The following is a 14,054-nucleotide window of genomic DNA, read 5'->3' as shown; positions in this document are numbered from 1 at the left end:
TTCAGACACTCCAGAAGAGGGCGCCAGATCTCGTTACGGGTGGTTGTGAGCCACCATGTGGTTGCTGGGATTTGAACTCTGGACCTTCGGAAGAGCAGTTGGGTGCTCTTACCCACTGAGCCATCTCACCAGCCCAGTTTGGTAGTTTTAATAATGAAAATGGCAATGAGCTTAGTCAGATAGCAGGTGTTGAGTTGGTGGGACAGTCATCAACTGAGGCAGTTTTGCACTCCATAATTCAGCCTGTGTGCATATTCATATCCGATGAGTTACAAAGATGATGTGTGAACATCTTTCTTGCCCAGAAATCCAGTATTAATGTTAATACTAGTTTATACTTCACCTACTTCCCTGAGAATAAATACCTTGTGTGTGATGGAACAAGTTTGGTTTCTCTCGCTTGAAGCTATTCTAAATCACAAGAAAAGAAGAGTCTTCTGTTCAAGTAGATGAATGTTTTCTTTCTTCCTCTTTCCTGTTCTGGAATTCACAGCGGTCTTCCAGCTCATTCTGCCAAGTGCTGGGATCGCAAGACACTAGGCTCAACTTCAGATGAGGCTGTTCTTCACAGTGACTTCAGCTAGGTGAAATGGAGAAAAAGGCAGCCTTAAGATTTCATGTCAACATATGGCTTGGGATTTTACTGCCTCTTCCTACTGCTGCTGTTTTGCTATTAAATAGGTTTCAGAAGTGATTCAAGAAGTTTCCATGGTCTATGACAAGCAAACGTGGAAAATGGACTTATACTTTTAAACATGAATATATTTCTTCACTAAATCTAGGGTTTCTTCCTCCTCCTCCTCTTCTTTTTCTCGTTTTGTTTTGTTTTTTTCGAGACTGGGTTCCTCTGTGTAGCCCTGGCTGTCCTGGAACTCACTCTGTAGACCAGGCTGGCCTTGAACTCAGACATCCACCTGCCTCTGTCTCCCAAGTGCTGGGACTAAAGGCTAAAGGCATGTGCCACCACCGCCCGGCTTCTCTTTTTTTAAAAAAAGATTTATTTATATATTTTATGTATGAGACATACCAGAAGAGGGCATCAGATCCCATTACAGATGGTTGTAAGCCACCATGTGGTTGCTGGGAACTGAACTCAGGACCTCTGAAAGAGCAGTCAGTGCTCTTAACCACTGAGTCATCTCTCCAGCCCCCTCTCCTTCCTCTTCCTCTTTTTCCTCCTCCTCCCCTCTTCTTCCTCCTCCTTGTTTTTGGTCAGTGGTGGTGCACACCTTTAATCTCAACACTCAGGAGGCAGAGGCAGGCAGATCTCTGAGTTTAAGGCCAGCCTGGTCTATAGAAAGCATTCCATAGGAGCCAGGACTATACAGAGAAACTATATCTTAAGAAAAAAAAAAAAAAAAAGGCCAGGAGTGGAGACATAGCTTTATTCCCAACACTCAGGAAGCAAAGATAGAAGCAGGAAGATCTCTGTGAGTTCTCAGACAGCCAGGGCAAGATATTGTGAGAGGTACTGTTTCAAACAAACAAATTTACATTAAGCCTGTGTGCATGCAAGTGGCTTTGAATCAGGGTGCATGTGTAGAAGTGAAAGGACACCTTGTGAGAGTTGGTTCTCTCCTCCTACCACGCATGTCCAGGGGATCAAGCTCAGGTCGTCAGGCTTGGCAGCAGGGATCTTTACCCACCGAGGCACTTTACTTGCCTATCATTTTTATTTGATTGGACTAATGTATCTTGGTCCATCTCTGGGCTGCTTAGTCACGTTCATGTTTTCCTGTTACATTTTCTATAGCCCTTAACATTTATGAAACATTCTGTGCATACCAGCTGCCTTCCTTATTTATAACCTGGCCATCAGAACTATGGTGATCTTCTGGAACTCAGATGGTCACCCTGTGAAACAGCTGGCTGGACTGTTAGGATAGTGTGGGACAGTGTAGTTTATATAGCTTGAAGTTGATGCCCACATTGGACTAGATACCCATGATCAAGGACATATAGCATCTTTCCCAGTAATATACATTGGGAAATGGTGAGGAAGTTCCCAGGAGAACAGGAGAAAAGCTTCAGAGGAGGGTCTTTTTTTTTTTTTTTTTAAATGTTTTTCTTAATACACAAGGTTTTCTTTCTCTGTCATTTCTACAAAAACGGTATACAAATTAAGCTATTAGTGTATAGCCAGCAAATACTTTCTCCTGTTTGCAGTATGAGTGTAAGTACAGGGACAAAAAGAGAACTAGAAGTTCCAGCCTCCGATTACTCGAGTCAGTCTGTGGAAAATGAAAGGTTGCATAGGGAAGGTGTAATTGTGTGTTTTCGTAAAGACAAAATTTTTTGCAAGCTTAATAATTGCTTTCCCTCTACTCCTTTCCATAATTGATGTAACCTGCCTTCTTGCCACATCTCTTGTTGATAAATATATGTACCTGGAGGGGCTAGAGGAAGTATGGACATTTTTCAGAAATGTGTCATTACTGGTCAAAAAGTGGTATTGTTTTCTGTGAGTGCTAGATGAGTAGTGTCATTGTGAGCAGAGAAAAGCATGTGCTGGCGTGTTTATTACCGTCGTATGTACAGACTCTCAGACAGCACTGCAGTAGAATCTTTTGGTTAAACCTGACCTATGGGCCACATTTCTAATTCTTCAGATTCTGTATCAAACACTTTGCTCTCCCCACTGGGACAAGTCCTTGTGAGAAACAAGTGGAATTAAATAAGTTTGGGTATTAAGATATTGAAATATTTTATTTTAAAATACTTTCTCTCTCTCTCTCTCTCCCTCTCTCTCTCTCTCTCTCTGTGTACATGCTTGTGCATGCCAAACCTGAAAACCCAACTAAAATGACAGTTTATAAGGCATTTTTTTTTTCAAGTCACTGTAATGGTAAATAAAAGGAAGAGAGGCATCAGGGCCCAGGAATTCTCAGCATGCACTGAGAAGATTGCAGTAGAAAGAAAGACCACACCTGCCTAAGTGGATAGACAGTGGTTGCAAAGTGGAGTGTGAGCAAGAAGGGAACCATGTTCTTGTCTAAGACTCTCTAGCTCAGGATTTAGAAACTGTAGCGAAGGAGAGTGGGGAAGTACTTAAGTCTACATCTAGTACCTGTGTCAGGATTCACCATCTCACTGCACTAGCAGGCCATACGTATGTTCTCATTGGAAAATCTAGAAAGTTGAAGCATCAGAATAAAAAGTAAAGATTTGGTCCATGTCATCACACAAAACTTTTGTCTGCCTTGCTTTCAGAGTACTTTCTGCCTGTCCAACCCTCAGAGCAGACATTGGAAGGTTTCTCTGGGGAAAGTACTTCTGACACACTGAACCCTGTCCTCATCTTTGATCTAGCTTGTCTCCCAGTTAATCATGTAATGTTTTTCTGTAAAAGTGGACAGCAAAGAGTCACCAGACATCTGAAGAAAATGTGAAGACAGAAGAGCCCAGAGCAACAGGGAGTACCAGATGACATATGCTTGTGAGGCCAGCCAAGGCTAAAAATCTATATCCAAAAATCTATAATTTTATTAAATAGAAATTTAAAAGAAGCATTCCACTTAAGTAGAAAACCAATAAGCCAAATAACTCAGCCAACATACATGTATACACAGCATAACCTTTAAGGAAAGAAGACAAATTCATGAAACAAGAGAATTATTGGGCTGGTGAGATGGCTCAGCGGTTAAGATTGCCGACTGATCTTCCAAAGGTTCTGAGTTCAAATCCCAGCAAACACATGGTGGCTCACAACCATCTGTAACAAAATCTGGTGCTCTCTTCTGGAGTGTCTGAAGACAGCTATAGTGAACTTACATATAATAAACAAACAAACAAATATTTAAAAAGAAAAAATTATTATCAGAGGAAAACAGTGATCAAAGAACAATGAGTAATAATTCTTGGTATGAGTATTTAAAATTAACCGAACAGGGGGCTGGAAAGATGACTCAATGGTTAAGAGCACTGACTGCTTTTCCAGAGGTCCTGAGTTCAATTCCCAGCAACCACAATTTGTTGTTGGCCATGGATCAGAATGCAAGATGTATATAAATTCTAAGTTGATTTATAGATTAATGCAATTCCTGTCCTAGCCCGAGGAGGCTTTTTGTAGAAATGTGAAACATTGTTATTTTCATATAGAAATGTAGAGGACCTGAAATAATCCCAGCAGATTTGAAAAAAGTACAAAAAAAAGGACGTAGACTATACTTTGAATGTTTGTTATAAGGATGACAGTAATCAAGACAGGATTGGCATAATGATAGACAGATGATCTTAAGAGAGCAGAACATCCAGAAATAGATCCTTGGTTTTAAGAGCTACAGATTAGAGGAGGAGAAGGAATTGATGTGTTTGAATGTGCAAAAAATGTTACTGATGTTGTAAGAATGTTGCAATTTTTTTTTTACAGTACAACTAAGGAGAGTTGGGTAATTTAAAGATGTAATATTTACAAACTGTAATAAAAAGGAAAGTGTAAGCCAGGTATTGTGGCTCATGTATTCAACCTTAATAGTCTTAGACTATACAGGAGAATTGCCCTGAATTTTAGGCCAGTGTGGGCTGGAGAATGAGGCCTGTCTCAGAAAAGCAGGCTGGAGGAGGAGGGAGGGAAAGATGGTCGCTTTCACAAGAGGCGTCCGTAAATTGTGTCCAGCATGGTGCATGTCGTGTATATCAATTAGTTTCCTATCATAATTTCATTCATAATTGGTTTCAGGACATTACAAATGCAGTAATAAATGCCATAAATAGCCTTGTTTAAAGAGATAATTTTCTCCCCATCCCCCAGGAAGTAAAAAGAAAGAAAAAGAACGGCCAGAGATTTCTCCCCCATCTGATTTTGAGCACACCATCCATGTTGGCTTTGATGCTGTTACGGGAGAGTTCACTGTAAGTTTACCTAATGAGGTTTGTTTATGACTTTAAAGAAGTGCTAAAGGGTTGGGGAATAGCTCAGTTTAAAGAAGCGCTTACTGGTTGGGCAGTGGTGGCACACGCCTTTAATCCCAGCACTGGGGAGGCAGAGGCAGGTGGATCTCTAACTTCAGGACCAGTTTGGTCTACATAGTTCCAGGACTTCATGGAGAAGCCCTGTCTCCAAAAAGAAGGAGAGAAAGAAATATCTACTGCGCAAGTATGAGGACCTGAGTTCAAATCTCCAGCATGCACCCAACCAGATGAAATAGTTGTAGTGCTCCTGCTGTGTAGTGGGGACAAGACACTCATGGGGCAGCTACTGTGGTTATGATGACGTAGTAAGAGCAGGAGACCTGTCTCAAGGAGGAAGACAGCCATGTCTGAGATGATCCTCTGACCTCTGACAATGGGCACACAGTCAAAATAAGAAACCAAAAGAGGTACTCAAGCATTTTGTTCAATGTTAGGTTTGAAATCAATTTTTCTCTCTGGTTTTTTGAGATAGGACTTTTATGTAGCCTCCCAAAAAGTCATTTTGTAGTTAAGGCTCGTCTTCATTTAGTCCTCCTGTCTCTGCCGTCCATGTGCTAGGGTGATAACTATGGAGTCACTGACTGCTGTTGAACTTTTCTATCCTATGTGGTTATCATTCTTTTTCTTTTTTTGTTGAAGATAGTTTAAAGCAAAGTCTCACTAAGTCCCAGTAAAAACTGGAATGCTGAATCCTCTTGCATTTAGGCATCAGAGTGTGTGGGGTTATACACTGATTACCATGATTAGAGTTAGTTGTCAATTCTTACTGGTTTTTGCTTGTCATAAAAATATTAGTGATTGGGGCTGGAAAGGTGGCTCAGAAATTTAGAATACTTATTGCTCTTGCAGAGGATCTGGGTTCCATTTCCAGTACTAGCATGTGGCTTACAACCATCTACAACTCCAGGTCCAGTGTATCTGATACCTGTTTCTGACCTCAGAGGGTACGAAGCATATAGGTGGACATACACATACATTCAGGCAAAATAGTCACATACACGAAATAACCTTCAAAGAAATTAGTCACTGAATGACCGTTTTCTCTTTTGAGAGCCAAGCCTATCAATTATAGTTACAAAAAACAGATACAGGGTGTGATGGTGTGTGTGTAGGTGTTCAGCCCAGGGAGTGGCAATATTGGAAGGTGTGGCCTTGTTGGAGTAGGTGTGTCACTGTGGGTGTGGGCTCTAAGGCATTCATCCTAGCTCCATGGAAGTGAGTATTCTGCTAGCAGCGTTCAGATGATGATGTAGAACTCTCAGCTCCTCCTGCTCCGTGCCTGCCTGGATACTGCCTTAATGATAATGGACTGAACCTTTGAACCTGTAAGCCAGCCCCAATTAAATGTTGTCCTTATAAGAGTTGCCTTGCCGGGAGTGGTGGCGCAAGCCTTTACCCCAGCACTCGGGAGGCAGAGGCAGGTGGATTTCTGAGTTCTAGGCCAGCCTGGTTTACAGAGTGAGTTCAGGACAGCCAGGGCTACACAGAGAAACCCTGTCTGGGGAGGGGCGTGGGTTACCTTGGGGGGCAGGAGAGATGACTCAGTGGTTAAGAGCACTGACTGCTTTTCCAAAGATCCCGAGTTCAAATCCCAGCAACCACATGGTGGCTCACAACCATCCATAATGAGATCTGATGCCCTCTCTCCTTGTGTGTCTGAAGACAGCTACAGTGTACTCACATATAATAATAGATAAATCTTTTAAAAAAGAAAAAAAGAGTTGCCTTGGTCATGGAGTCTGTTCACAGCAGTAAAACCCTAACTAAGACGTAGAGAAATGGACTTTTAGGGATAGAATGATGGCTCAGTCGGCAAAATACTTACTTATCCCACAAGTATGAAAAGATTTGAATTCACCTCCTTAAAACTCACATAAGAAGCCAAATGCTGTGGTAAGGTCCTTCACTCCCAACCTGCTTGGTAACATTTTAGGCCAGTAGAAGATCCTGTCTCAAACAAGATTTGGAAGGTACTGGAGGACCACACTAGAGTCCGACCTTTGACCACATAGTCCCTTAAAAAAAACCCTAGACTTTTGGCTGGACATGGTGGCATGCAGTTTTAATCCCAGCACTTGGGAGATGGGCAGATCTCTGAGTTTGAGGCCAGCAGGGTCTACAGAGTGAGTGAGTCCCAGAACAGCTGGGGTTACACAGAGAAAGCCTGTCTGAAAAACTAAATAAAAACCACTGTACTTCTGTAATCCCAGCACTAAGGCGGCTGTGGCAACGAAGGCAACTGAGACTCAACTGTTTTGAGTTTCAGGCCAGGCTGAGCTGGAATAGTTGAAACTTTGTTTCAAAAATAAGGAAGTACTGGCTCTAGAGCTGGCTTAGCACTTGCTCTTGCAGAAGACCTGGTTCAGTTCCCAGCACCCACACAGCTGGGAAGCAGCTCACAGCCTTCCCTAACACTGCTGTGCAGGCATTGTCATTGGCCTGTGAAATGTTTTTATTCGAGCATTAAACCATAACTCATTTATGGATTCCTTTTGGTTAGGGCATGCCAGAACAGTGGGCACGGCTGTTGCAGACCTCCAACATTACCAAACTGGAGCAGAAGAAGAACCCTCAGGCAGTGCTGGATGTCTTGAAGTTCTACGACTCCAACACTGTGAAACAGAAGTACCTGAGTTTCACTCCTCCTGGTAAGACCCCAGACAGTGGGGATAGAAGATTCCTTCTGGGACAGTCAACAATGGAAGTATAGCTGTTGTCGCTCCTCTCTCCTGCATAAATCTGCCCTTTAGAGAGTGTTGATGTCTGGAGATTATATTAACCTTATCATTTTGCCAGAAATAGAGTTGGTGGATGTTTGAGCTCTTTGCTTATTTAATCTTTTCCTCTATGATGCTTTTAAATGACTTCCAGCAATGGAAGGCAAAGCGTCTAAATGTATAGACAAGGTCATTCTAGAGTTGGTTGTTGTGAGTAGGCTGTAGTGGAAGTGATTAACTATACATAAATCACAGCTCTCACAGGACAGTGCTTTGCTGTTCATCCGGCGTTTTGGAAAACACCTTAATCCCATCACTCAGCAGGCTGAGGTAGACAGCTCTGTATGTTCAAAGCCATACTGGTCTGTATGTCTAGCTCCACAGCAGCCAAGGATACACCTAACCCATACATGCAATAAATAAAATCTAAAATACGGATGGGGGTAGGGGGAGAAACAACAACTAGCAGGGACTGTATAGCAAATATCAGGTCAGCTAGGGCTACATAATAAAACCCTGTCTGCTGCTTTGTGTGTGTGTGTGTGTGTGTGTGTGTGTGTGTGTGTGTGTGTGTGTGTGTGTGTGTGTGTGTGTGTGTGTGTGTATGTGTGTGATTTCCCAGTTCAGTTTTCTTTCTCAATTTGGTAATAAATATCTTTTCTGTTTCACATTCAGAGAAAGATGGCTTCCCTTCTGGAACACCAGCAGTAAGTTAATAATTTATTATACTTTGTGTTCTGATTTAGGTTGCCTAGAACAAGTCTATTTTTATTTGCTTGGTAAATATATAAGAACAAGGGGCTGGAGTGATTGCTCGTCAGTTAAGGGCACTGGCTGCTCTTCCAGAGGTCCTGAATTCAGTTCTCAGCAATGACATGGTGGCTCACAACCATCTGTAATGGGATCTGTTGCCCTCTACTGGTGTGTCTGAGGATAGCAACAATGTACTCATACATAAAATAAATAGATCTTTAAATAGTTAAATGTGGTAGCCATCGCTTCTCGGCCTTTTGGCTATGATCAATTGTAAATGTGGTCGCCATGTCTCCAACCCCAGCTCTCAAGAGGCCAAGGTTGTAAAATCACTGGGAATTTGAAGGACTGGGTGACTAGCAAGACCATATCTCAAAAAACCAAAAATAAAGTAAAATTAGCCATCAGAGAAATACCTCTTTGTTTTCTCTCTCTCTCTCTCTCTCTCTCTCTCTCTCTCTCTCTCTCTCTCTCTCTTTCTTCCTTTCTTATTTTCTTTCTTTCTTTCTTTCTTTCTTTCTTTCTTTCTTTCTTTCTTTCTTAAGTTAGCCATTTGATTAATTGAAGAAACCATATTAAGTAGATAGGATTTGCTTGTTGGGCAGTTTAAAGTAACTAATCTTTATAATGGCTTCCACTGCAGTTGAATTACTCTTCCACTGTTTCCAGACTGAACCTGAATATGGTGAGCTGGATGGCATAGTCTCTCCTCCCCATAACCCCTACCAGTACCGTTCTGAGTGTGGTAAATTGTGTCACATTCTAAATAGTTTAAAAAAAAAACCAAAAACTTGTCAGCTCCTTTTCTTGCTTTGTTAACTGGTGAATCTGGATCTTTTAAATTCCTCAAAATGGAGTTTATATCTACAGAGTCCAGAGAACTTCAGTTTGGTCCTAAGAAGATAACTTACTTAACAGAGCACTGTGTGTGCTTATGTAAAGGGCAGGAATAGTGCCCCAGAGTACTCGGGAGCTCTGAACATAACTCAGTGGTAGAGCAGTCACACCATACACAGACCTCAGGATCAGTCATTAGCAGAGTCCCCTCCCACTGAAATGAAGTGATACTCACTGTATATATTCCTTTACTTTTTAATTGGTTGTATTGGAACCAGTGTTCGGTAGTTTTTATATTAGCTATTGAAGAAATAAACTTTTAAGACTGTTTTTATAGGGGAGCCCCATTTTAACCTTTGATGTTACTGGTTTATCCTCTTTTTGCTGCTGTGATGAATGTAGCTGAACACGAAGGGGTCAGAGACATCAGCTGTAGTGACAGAGGAAGACGACGACGATGAAGACGCTGCTCCTCCCGTCATTGCCCCTCGGCCAGATCATACAAAATCAGTGAGTGACAGGCTGATGACCCGCAACTGTGTGTCTTTTGAAATAATTGGTGTGTGCTTGAACTTGCTGTCAAAATGTTAAAAGGCCTTTGAGTTTAAAATACTGTGTTGTGGCTGGGCAGTGGTGGCGCACGCCTTTAATCCCAGCACTCGGGAGGCAAAGGCAGGCAGATTTCTGAGTTGAAGGTCAGCCTGGTCTACAGAGTGAGTTCCAGGACAGCCAGGGCTATACAGAGAAACTCTGTCTTGAAATACCAAAAAAAAAAAATAATAATAATAATACTGTATTGTGGAGAAACTTAGTTATATTTCAGAACCTGCTTTTTGGAACTGATGAAATGCCTCAGCCAGCAAGCCTGACAGCTGGCATCTAATCCTTGGGACCCATATGGTAGAGGGAGAGAACTCACTCCTGCAAGTTGTCCTTTGACTGCCACGTGCACATTAGGACATGTGTGCACACATAAAACACAATAAGTAAATTAAAATTCATAAAAACAACTTTGAAACATAATGTCCTGAGTGGGTGTGGTGGTGTACAACTTTAATCCCAGCATGGCAGGTAGTGTCCGTGAGTTTCAGGCCAGCTAGCGCTGCATACTAATATGCTGGACCCCATCTCTCAGATAGCAAACAGGCAAGACAATTGACAGCTTCTTCAGAAGTTAAACTACTTAACTCATGAGGCTTTCCTTTCTACATTTTTCCCCATTCTAAAGAGTGTTTATTTCTTTAGGTTTCTCAATATAGGTTACTATTATATCTAAAACTTAGATCATTGCTGTTCCCTGGATTATATATTTTAATCTTGTTCTCAAAAGGCTGTCTGTCCAATGAAGAGGTATTATTTAAGACAGAAATTAACTCACCAACTAAGAGAATTTTAAGAGTGGCTCCATGCACTAAGGAACTCTCCAGCACTGCCCTTCCCGCTGTGTGGTGAGACGGCATGCTGACTGATGCTTGTGCTGCTGCGGGACGGAGCAGGCTCAGCAGACGGCTCTGACTGGTGCAGGGATACACGCCTGTTCTTTCTGACTCAGGACAGGCTGCTTGAAAGGAAAGGGAAATGTTGAATTTGTGTAAAATTTACAGGGCAGGTAGTTACAGTTATTTCAATATCAAAACCCCTATTCTTTTCTCTTAGTAGATTATGTTGGGGTTCATTTTGAGCCAGGGTCTCATGTAGTTTAGGCTGGCTTCAAACTCACTATGTAGCTGATGCTGGCCTGGAACTCCTGACCTCTGCCTCTGCCTCTCAAGCACCCAAATACAAGTGCGTATCACCATGCCTAGCTTGCTCTTTTAGGATTTTTATTTTATGCGTATATCTGTGTACCACATTATACCTGTTGCCTTATAGACATGCACCACTGTGCCTGTTAGCTGTGTGTTCCTTGTGTGACTGTACTGTTCCCATTCTTCAAAACAGTGGGAGGAGGAAACAAGGAATTTTCTGCTACCAAGATCATCTGAAAATGTTTTTCCTTAAGTCTCATCAAGTATATCTCTGCAGATTTACACACGGTCTGTCATCGACCCCATTCCTGCTCCAGTTGGTGATTCTAATGTTGACAGTGGTGCCAAGTCTTCAGACAAACAGAAAAAGAAAGCCAAGATGACCGATGAAGAGATTATGGAGAAATTAAGTATGCAGTCTGTTCTTCATTTTTGTAAAAACATTTGTCCCAGGTCTGGGGATATTTGTTGCTCATCTGGGAGTACTTGCTTAGTGTGTGCAAAACTTTGATCCCTGCCAACCACATGGAAAGGACATAATTTGAAACTCTGTCAAAGGGGCTTTGTATGTTTGTATGTGCATTTACAATTTCTCAGTACAAACTTATATAAAAATGTCTCTTACGGACTGGCAAGACAGTTCTGGGAAAGGGCACAACACCAAGTCTCACGACCTGAGCTCCATCCCTAGGATCCAAGTGTAGAAAGAAGAGAACCAATCCCTGTGTTCTGATCTCCGTACACAACACGGTAAACACACAAATCTTCCTAAAGGAAGTGACCTTCTGTAATGGACGTCAGCATAAAGTCTGTAGTGGGTAGGGTCTTTGTTGTTTCCTTAGGTCACACATTAAAAGGTAACAATAATATCTGCTCGTAAATCTCCAGCAGCTCCAAAGAGCACTCACTGGTGTGGTGGGGGTGGGGGAGGAGGAGAATAAGGAGGAGGAAGAGGAAAAAGAGGGGGGGTCAGGGAAAGACTCCATGTAGATAGTGTTTAAGTCATAAAGTTACTGCTTTTATTCTTCAGTACTTTATAAAGTGTGGACCTGCTTGTACCCTAGCCTTTTGTAAAAATACATCACGTTCCTTCTCTTGGGAAAGCTGCTACTTCAAGCAGTAAGCCAGGGCAGCGGCACTGCCATCGAGTCACGGCTCAGGAATCTCGTCCTCTTTACTGTGGCTCCCTCTGCAGCTTTGTCTTACTGTGGGCTTGACTTTGTCGTATAGCTCAGAGTGAAGTGGCCGGCTTGCGGTGCAGACTTGTAGACTACTGTGACTTAGTGTCACATGTTCATGTCTTACCTTGAGCAAGTGACAGCGCTGTGTCATTTTTTTTCCCATTTGACCTAATAGTAAATCTGAATTTAAATTACGACTTTTCCACAGTTTTCTGAATTTAGTATCTCTTAGCACATTAAAGATTTTTTCAGTATACTTAAGTTTGTTTTTTTTTTAAAGATTTATTGATTTATTTATTTTTATGTATGTGAGTACACTGTAGCTGTCTTCAGACACACCAGAAGAGGGCATTGGATCTTATGACAGATGGTTGTGAGCCACCATATGGTTGCTGGGATTTGAACTCAGGACCTGTGGAAAAACAGTCAGTGCTCTTAACCCGCTGAGCCTCCTCTCCAGCTCCCTACTTAGTTTTTATAAGGATACAGAAAAGTAGAAGATGGACTAGAAACATTTGAACAGCCACTTATGGGTTACTCTGCTATTTATTCATTTATTATTTCTGTTAGTAAGTAATTTCACAGTTTATCAAAGTCCTAGATGGGCATGAAGACTCTATGTGAAATCTCAGTACTTGGGAGACTGAGCCAAGAGTATTGGTATGACTTCAAGGCTAGCCTAGGCTACAAGTAGGTTCTGAGTCAGTCAGAGCTATCTCAAACAAATAATAGTCTAAGAAAAGGGCTGAGGATGGAGCTCACTCAGTAGAGTCCTTGCCTAGCATGCACTGAGATGTTAGATCCCAGCATTACATAAATATGATAGGACGCTGAATACTTGCATCCCAGCATTTGTGAGTTGGAAGCAAGAAGGTAAAAAGTTCAAGGTTATCTTCAGCTGTGTATTGTTTTGGTTTTGGTTTTTAAATTAGTAATATATCACTCCGTTCTGAGGACCCCATGAGTTTTAGGCTTATAAAGGCAATTGGTTATACTAAAATGTCATGATTTCTAAGAAAGTGATTAAGAAGTCTAACCTTGTCAACGATGGTGACGCACACCTTTAATCCCAACACTCAGGAAACAAAAGACAGGTGGATCTCTGAGTTTGAGGACAGCCTGGTCTATAGAGGGAGTTCCAGGACAGCTAGGGCTACACAGAGAAACCCTGACTCAAACAAACAAACAAACATTCCAACTGATGGAAAAATGCAACCACCTTTTATTGCTTCTTATTCTTAAGTCTCAACTTTAAAATTCTGTGTATTAAGCCCTTTCTGTGCGTGCGTGTGTGTGTGTGTGTGTGTGTGTGTGTGTGTGTTTGGTATGGTTGTATGTATGTATGTATGCGTGTATGTATGTATGTATGTGTACTGAGTGCATACCTGGTGCCAGCAGAGGGCAGAGGTGGGTGTGGGATCCCTTGGAACTGGAGTTCTGGGACAATGTGAACCACTATGTGGGTCCTTGGAACTGGACCCAGTTTCTGTGCTTTCAACCATTGAGACATTTTTCCAGTCCCTAATTATTTGTCTTTAGTATTGATTATTTAAAACATTATTTTTGAAGCTTGGTGTATGGAAAAACACTTTTATAATTAGTGTAGATTATTAAAATGAATAATTGTCAAATTTTGTTTGCATTAAGTTTGCTTGACTGATTTCTAATTTTTGTTTAAAACAGGAACTATTGTGAGCATAGGGGACCCAAAGAAAAAATACACAAGATATGAAAAAATTGGGCAAGGGTAAGTGTTGCTCTCTTCTGACATCATATTCACTATGGCACCTCCCTCTGACACTGAGCACAGAACTGTTCTGCCTGGGAGATTGTAAATACATAACACAGTTGGATGTATATTATGTATTTATAGTAAAATAAAACTGCACTTCTTTTGTTTTTGTTTT

At 41.6% G+C, this 14,054-nt stretch overlaps 1 protein-coding gene across 5 annotated transcripts in view; it reads left to right on the top strand.

Annotated features, from left to right (window-relative positions):
- The window catches only part of Pak2 (p21 (RAC1) activated kinase 2), a 64,491-nt gene that overhangs the window by 35,052 nt on the left and 15,385 nt on the right, over nucleotides 1-14,054 (top strand). For all 5 annotated transcript variants that reach the window (XM_021184745.1, XM_029470465.1, XM_029470463.1 and 2 more), the window contains exons 3-8: nucleotides 4,751-4,851; nucleotides 7,412-7,559; nucleotides 8,304-8,335; nucleotides 9,621-9,728; nucleotides 11,244-11,376; nucleotides 13,831-13,894. In XM_021184745.1, the coding sequence (XP_021040404.1) occupies nucleotides 4,751-4,851; nucleotides 7,412-7,559; nucleotides 8,304-8,335; nucleotides 9,621-9,728; nucleotides 11,244-11,376; nucleotides 13,831-13,894 (586 nt within the window). The remainder of the gene's footprint in view (nucleotides 1-4,750; nucleotides 4,852-7,411; nucleotides 7,560-8,303; nucleotides 8,336-9,620; nucleotides 9,729-11,243; nucleotides 11,377-13,830; nucleotides 13,895-14,054) is intronic.

This window comes from Mus caroli, chromosome 16 (genome assembly GCF_900094665.2).
Source record: "Mus caroli chromosome 16, CAROLI_EIJ_v1.1, whole genome shotgun sequence".
Lineage (NCBI taxonomy): Eukaryota > Metazoa > Chordata > Mammalia > Rodentia > Muridae > Mus > Mus caroli.
This window is presented reverse-complemented; position numbering and strand designations above follow the sequence as displayed.